Source organism: Portunus trituberculatus, chromosome 14 (genome assembly GCF_017591435.1).
Source record: "Portunus trituberculatus isolate SZX2019 chromosome 14, ASM1759143v1, whole genome shotgun sequence".
In the NCBI taxonomy this organism is placed as follows: domain Eukaryota; kingdom Metazoa; phylum Arthropoda; class Malacostraca; order Decapoda; family Portunidae; genus Portunus; species Portunus trituberculatus.
In genome coordinates, this window is record NC_059268.1 from 6309184 (window position 1) to 6316664 (window position 7481).

General features: G+C 53.3%; 1 protein-coding gene across 1 annotated transcript in view; it reads left to right on the forward strand.

Annotated features, from left to right (window-relative positions):
- The window catches only part of LOC123503870, a 45155-nt gene extending 38489 nt beyond the window's left edge, over window positions 1–6666 (forward strand). Inside the window, exon 2 of the mRNA XM_045254009.1 lies at window positions 1–6666. This exon is cut by the window's left edge and continues 878 nt beyond it. Within this exon, the coding sequence (XP_045109944.1) occupies window positions 1–4569 (4569 nt within the window). The 3' untranslated portion in view covers window positions 4570–6666.
- Window positions 6667–7481: the final 815 nt, after the last annotated feature.

Below are 7481 nucleotides of genomic sequence, written 5' to 3' on the forward strand. Positions count from 1 at the left end.
GAGGAAGACGCCCGCAGCCCCCCTACATCCATACCAATGCCGCCTTCGTTTGGTGACATGAAGTTCAGTCTGCCTGGGCTCCTGCCTCTCGGTCCTCCTCCCTTCCTGCTACCCTTCCTTCAGCAGGCAGAACATGAGCGCCTCTCCGCCGGCCTGCACGTCGGTTCCCCGTCCTCGTCCTCTGCTCACGGACAGCACAGTCGCATCTTCAATCAGGAGGCTTACTGCGACCTGTGCAACAAAGAGTTCTGCAACAAGTATTTCCTCAAGACCCACAAGGCAAACAAACACGGCATATATTCACCCGAGATCAGCAGTTCCCCCACTGGCCTTCCTTCAGGCCACACCACGCCTCTGGGCCCCAGCGTGCCCCTGGCCTCACCGCTGGGTCCAGGAGGATTCGTGGGGTCACCGTATGCCGGAGCCTTCATCGCGGCCAATATGACTAACCTTCCGCTCCGGCCTCCGTTGCTGTCGCAGGTCACCCCTCCCAAGAGCATGCCGCTCGTTAAGTCAGAATTTGATAACGGCGGCGTTAGCAACAGTAGCGTGGGTGTTGCGGGCGGGGGCGCGGGTGGAGGCAGTGGCGGCAGAAGCAACAATAGTGGCAGTGGAAGTGGGGGAGGTGGGGGAGGCGGGAGTGGTGGTGGTGGTGGTAGTGGTGCGGGTGGTGGTGGTGGTAGCAGCAACAGTAGCAGTAGCGGCGGCAGTAAACCCGGAGGTGTCATCAACCTGGAGGCGTATTGTGAATTGTGTCAAAAGGAATTCTGTAACAAGTACTTTTTAAAGCGCCACAAATCAAAGATCCACGGAGTAATCATCGACGTGGTCACCAAACCCAAAAACCCGACCCACATGGTGGCACCGGACAGACCCGAGGGCTGGTGCGACGCCTGCCGGAGGGACGTTGGAGGCCGAGCTGCCCTCAACGCCCACAAACTGCAGGTGCACGGGCCTCACATCGTAGCCCCGCTTCCCTCACCTCATAATAGTTCTCCACAAACCCCGAGAAATCCCAGAACGCCCACGCCCAAAGACGCCCGCAAGGATGGACAGGAACACAGGGAACTGCGAGATTACTTTAGCCCCTGGGAAATGTTCAGGGACTCCCGGGAGGCTGGCAGGGAACTGTGGGAATCTGCGAAGGATGCAAACGAATCAGCGAGGGATCAAACTAGGAGCACCTCTGCCCGGAGCCCCTGGGATAGACCCTTGGGCTCACCTTGGGACGCAGTGAAAGTTCCAGAAGTACTCAAGGAATCATCTAAGGAAGCCATTCTCAGGAGTGACCACTGGAGTGAGCCCAGCAACAGCGAGCACCAGAGTCTCCGCGACGACCGAGTGGCACTAGCACATTTCAGTCGTTTAACAAACTCCCACGACTTCGCCCTTGACGGACGCGAGTCGCAATCCATGAGGGAACAGCAGCGGGAATGGGAAGCGCAGCAGCAGCGGGATTTGGAGCACCATCAGCGTGACCGTGAACGCGTGCGGCAGCAACAAAAGCAGGAGCAACAACAACGGCAAGAAATGCATTACCGCGAACAAGACAGAGAATTCGATAGAGAACTTCAGGAGAGAGAACTCGACGGCTGGGGACAAGAACGAGAACAAAACCTTTACAGAGACAATCAGATGGAATTGGAACAGTACGAGCAGCAAGATAAGGAAAGAGAAGCAGAACAGAGACGTCACATTAAGAGAGAAGCAGAGACAGAAAATTCTTGTGAGACATCTTTTCATGAAGGTGAAGAGGCGATACAGTGCCACCAGAACGAACAACCTGACGAGCAACGAGAAGAGGCGGAGAGAATGGAAGAACGGCAGCTGCAGAAAAACTCCGCGCCTCAGCTTGCGGAGGAGCACAAGATGGGCGGCCCTGACGACATTGAAGGCCTTAAAGAACGTCCAAAATCTCGAGAAGCAATTCGAGGTAGTAACGATGAGAGAGATTGCGGTGAAAAGGAGCCAGAGAGAAAAGACACAGCTTCCGGGATCCGCGAGGCGAGAGACGGCACTCGGGAGGCGGAGCAGGAAAGAGAAGCCAAGTCGGGAGGCCGCGACGGCTGCTTGGAGAGTAGGGAGACATTCCGTGAAGGCCATAGAACCCCAGGTAGCAGCAGTGCTGATGAAAGTTCAAGAGATACAGGTATAATTGCTCGTGTGGGCCAGCCCGCCATGGTGCAGGCGCCACCGGGAACAAAGTTCACTCCTGAGCAGTTGCGGCAACTTGGCGTCATCAATCCTGACGCCTTTTGTGAGCTGTGCTGCAAAGAGTTTTGCAATAAGTATTTTTTGCGTACACACCGCATTAAAAAACACGGAATATATACACCAGAATTTTCAGAAAGGTCAAAAGCATCTCACTCGAAGGAGAATTCGTCGCTGAATCTAACGAGACTCCTCGACCGACAAACTCTTGACGTTCGCCCTCCCATGCCGGATGTCGACGGTGACCTGGAGTGTGAGATCTGTCGTCGAACCTTCCCCAGCCCTTACCTCCTTCAGATGCACAAGTATTACTTCCACGGGCCGGGACAAGAAGCCATTTCTCCCCAAGAGCCACCGCTTACCCTACATCCTCATCCGCTGCCTCATGAACAGCTGCGCCAGTTGGCCCTCCACGCCCAGCAGCAGGCGCGGAGCCAGCAGACCCACCAAAAAAGAATGCATGAACAGCAGAGACGCCTTCAGGAACAACAAAGGCGCCTCCAAGAACACCAGCAAAGGTTACAAAAGCATCACCAACAGCAGCAAGAGGAGCATCGCGAGGCAGCCAGCCATGAGGAGAGGTCTCAGGCGGATGATAGTGGGGCGTCCAGGGCCGAGGACCCGCCGCGTCCTTCAGTCATTGAATCTGCAGGATCCGGAGAGTCAGACGCAAGCGAAGATCTCCGAAAGCTCCAGTCGATGATACTACAGTTGAACCGGCAAGATGAAGTGAGTGTGCGGTGTCGCGTGTGCAGCAAGGAGCTGGGAAACAAATATTTCCTGCGCGCACACATGATGACAGAGCACGGCGTTCTCGGCCACGAGGAGGTCACGGGCCCACCCAGCGAGGGAGCACAAACACCCAAGACCCCCAAGGAGGCCACGCTGAAAATATCACCACCATCCACGCCTCTGTCTGCAGAAAATCAAGCGTTTTGTAGCATTTGCAAGAAAGATTTCTTCTCCCGTTACATTCTACAGCAGCATCTGCTGAGTGCTCACGGCGTGTTCACCCCGCCAGCGCCGCCCACTTCCTTCATGGAGCGCATCAAGGCGGAGGTGGAGGGACGGGAAGAAAGAAAGCCACAGTCTACTTCAAGATCATACTGTGAGATCTGCAACAAGGAGCTTTGCAACAAATATTTCATGAAGACGCACATGTTGAAGATGCACGGCATCAACGTGGAGAACGGGGTGACGGGAGGCGTGACATGTGACTTGTGTAACAAAGAACTTTGCAGCAAATATTTCCTTCGTGTGCACAAGCAAAACACCCACGGCATGGTGGAGGAAGGGCGTGAGGGGGACGAAGGTATCAACAAGTTTGAGATCGAGATTTGTCCGTTGTGTCCACGACGCTTTAAAAACCGTAAATGGCTCAAGACTCATCTCACCAGCGACCACGACGAGGCGGGGAAGGAGAAATGGCGGGAGATGGAGTCGTCATGGAAGGAGACTCCTTCGCAACCTCAAGGGCCAACGTGTGTGTTATGTGGCCACGTGGTGTCCGACATGGTGGCTCTGCAGCTGCACATCATCAAGGTTCACAGCCCGCAGGACATCGCCACGGAACGAGACTCACGATCATCTCCTGACGAAGGCAAAGACGAGACGTTAAAATGTTCGTTTTGTCCTTTCACGGCACCTAATCCGGCATTGCTGTTCGCTCACTCTCGAAACCACGTGCCGGGTGTGTCTGGCTTCCCCAGCGTCCTGAGCCAGACCCTGCCGTGCTCCCTTTGTCCTCAGGTCTTCACCGGCCTAGAGGCTTACCAGAACCACCTACTGCAGCACCATCTCCAGGGACTGTTCAAGCCTATGCTCGAGAAAGAGAATAATCAGGAAGAACCCAAAGTCCCTCCCTCACCAGAGGCTGCCACAGAAAACACGGTGGGGGACACATCCAAGACCCTGCGCCGCAGAAAGCGGTGGCGGTGCTCTCAGTGCGGACGACGGTTCAAGTCTCGGACGCTGTGTCTGGCGCACGTGCACGCTACGCACAATCCTCGCGCCAGAGGGACGTGGCTTGGGCGGCCGGCAGTCCACCGTCGGCTGTACAAATGTCGTAAGTGTGGCGCCATGGCCTCGCGCCTGACTGATCTAAGGCAACATATTCGTGAGCAGCATCAGTCCGGGGAGGGCGTCCCCACCTCGCATGCCACACCTACCAAGCCCACGAGTGCCGGCCGCTTCGTGATGCAACCCTTCCTGTTGAATGATGGCAGAGGCGGCGAAGACGGGCAGGGACAGGAAGGGGAGTGCGACGAGAGGCAGTTTGTGCCGTCACTGGTGTATCTCCCAGTGGCGCGCCGCGTCCACCATCCACTCACCGTCTCCTTTAGTCTCACGCCCGCGTGAACACCGCGCCGCCAGGCGCTCCACATCTCAGGGTCTCACACTTCTACAAGTACAATCACTGGAAGGTTGGACCCTGGCGGCGGTACAGGCCAGGGTCCAGCACGAAGGGTCTCCGGGGCCCGCTGGCTCTCCGCCACACAGGTGCTACGAGCCCGTGCCAGTTCCCCGCGGCACCGTGGCCAGGATATGAAACGGGCAGTGGCGAAAAGGGCCAGCGACACGTCACTTGTTCTTATATCACTGTACCTCAGTACCAATCAAAACCGGAAGCGTCGCCCGCCACTCAGGTCCTCGCTCACGTGCCTGGGAGTGAGTGGGGGGCGGTCCGGGTAATGCGGGCGCGGGCATGGGCGGGGGTGTTGGCACGTGGCCAACAGTATGCGATATCAGGTGCTTCCTCCACTGCCTGCCTCATGCAACAGTCCACCACGCCTGTTAAACACAGCACAACGCAGAGCCCACGCCTGCCCACACACCGACACACGATGAAGACGTTCCTGCTACGCCCGCACGACGCGGCCGCTCGGTGACGGTGAGTGCAGGTCGGCGGGGGACGCACCACCCGAGGGGCCTTTCCCTGCCTGCCGCCCGCGCCCTGCAGTCAGGGATTTAGTAAGAGTTCTTTACTTATATTAAGTAATAAGTATTTACATTAATAAGAATACTATGGTGATCTAAATATATATATATATAAATATATATACCCAATGCGTATGCCAGTGTACATCAGTGTTGAAACAATGTCCCGTATACATATATATTCGATAGTGTGAACGGTTTCCTGTGTACTGTACATCGTCACCGTAACTTTAAAGGACATTTAGTGTTAACTAAAGGAGCAACAAACTGCACGTGTGTGTGGGCGCGTCTGAGCCTCTGCCGGGGTGTGGTGGCGCCCCACAGCACGAGGAGTCTCCGTCAGGCACGCAGCCTCACCCCCTCCCTTCCTATGCCCAGAGCGGCGCGGCTCAGCTCACCCTCGTCCACGCCGCCACATAGACATCAGGTTGTGACTTTATTTGGCACTGTGAAAACTGTTCCCTGCAGCACCGTCTGCATTGCCGTGATGTCCCAGCAGCATCGCCGGTGCTGTTCTGTGCCATTCGCTGTGTTGTGTCAAAGTGTCAATGCTGCACCACGCAGACTTCAGTGAGGTGTGTGTGTGTGTGTGTGTGTGTGTGTGTGTGTGTGTGTGTGTGTGTGTGTGTGTGTGTGTGTGTGTGTGTGTGTGTGATGCAGCAGAGGAGGCAGACGGGGTGGTGCTCCTCTTCACGGCACAGTCAGCACCGGCTACAGAAGGGTGACGCGAGGGAGTGAAGCAAGAGGGGAGCCTTTTCCCTCCCCACTGGCTGCACCTCCCACACCCTCCGCCCTCCCGCCCATCCCACCACCCAGCCCCGCATCCCCGTGTGGCCCTCCAGGACTCTCCCAGTTTGTGTGTGAACAGACTGCCGTTTAGCACAACGTGAGGGCTCACCTGACCTTCGCTTCACCTTGCTTTAAATGGTGTTGAGAGCAGTGTTACCTGAGAGGAGAAATAACAGGACTAAGATGACCAGGAGGAGGAGGAGAAGGAGGAAGAACAGGAGAAGGAGAAGGAGGAGGAGGAGAAGGCGAAGAAAATGTGTTTGTGCCATAGAGTATTCGTTCGTCACATTCTCTGTCTAGTCAAATCTGGTAACTCAATATTTATCCCATACGTGTTTTTAAATGAATTTACTAGTGGATACAAATGAATTAATGGAGAGGTCTGTAAGTAAGAAAGTCTATTGAGGAGAAAGATATATTATTATCATTATTATCATTATTATTATTATTATTATCATTATTATTATCATTATTATTATTATTATTATTATTATTATTATTATTATTATCATTGTCATCATCATTTCACTTACTGCTTAGCTAGAAGAAGAAGAAGAAGAAGAAGAAGAAGAAGAAGAAAAGAAGAAGAGCATAACGTCGCTACACGGAGACTGTTCCAATAGAGATTCATTCCCATGATAATAATTTTCATGTCTAGTCAGCAAGTCTCATGTTACGTTCTGTCGAGTTGAACAATGACCAAAGAAATTGTTTGACCAAAATGTAAAATGATAGTTTGATTTCCCTTAACACCTAAGAATAAAAGAAAAAAGAAAAGAAATCAGGTTACTTAACACACACACACACACACACACACACACACACACACACACACACACACACACACACAAACACGAGAGAGAGAGAGAGAGAGAGAGAGAGAGAGAGAGAGAGAGAGAGAGAGAGAGAGAGAGAGAGAGAGAGAGAGAGAGAGAGAACAATGGCGACACGAACACCAAAATGATAACTGAGAGAGAGAGAGAGAGAGAGAGAGAGAGAGAGAGAGAGAGAGAGAGAGAGAGAGAGAGAGAGAGAGAGAGAGCACCTTGGACTCCACACATAAGACAACACAAAACCGGGCATTTCCCAAAATAGCACGAGTGACGGCCTGCTACTGCCCGCCACCTGAGGCTTCGCTCGCCCTACTCCGGCCCACTGATTTATGGCCGAAATTGAGGCCGCGACGCACCCCACCTGATACATATTTAATGCTGAATTCTACCTCGATTTGCATACAATGGGAGGATGAGAAGTAAAAATAACGCAAGGATGGAAGGACGCATGGACAAAAAGTGTGTGTGAGTGAAGGGTATACATAGAGAGAGAGAGAGAGAGAGAGAGAGAGAGAGAGAGAGAGAGAGAGAGAGAGAGAGAGAGAGAGAGAGAGAGAGAGAGAGAGAGAGAGAGAGTTTAGAAGGTAAAAACAATGAAACCGTATGAACGTTTTTTTTTTTTTTTGTGTGTGTGTTGGAAGTTATTCTGGGGGTTTGTTCTCATTGCTGTTGTTGTTGTTGTTGTTGTTGTTGTTGTTGTTGTTGTTGTTG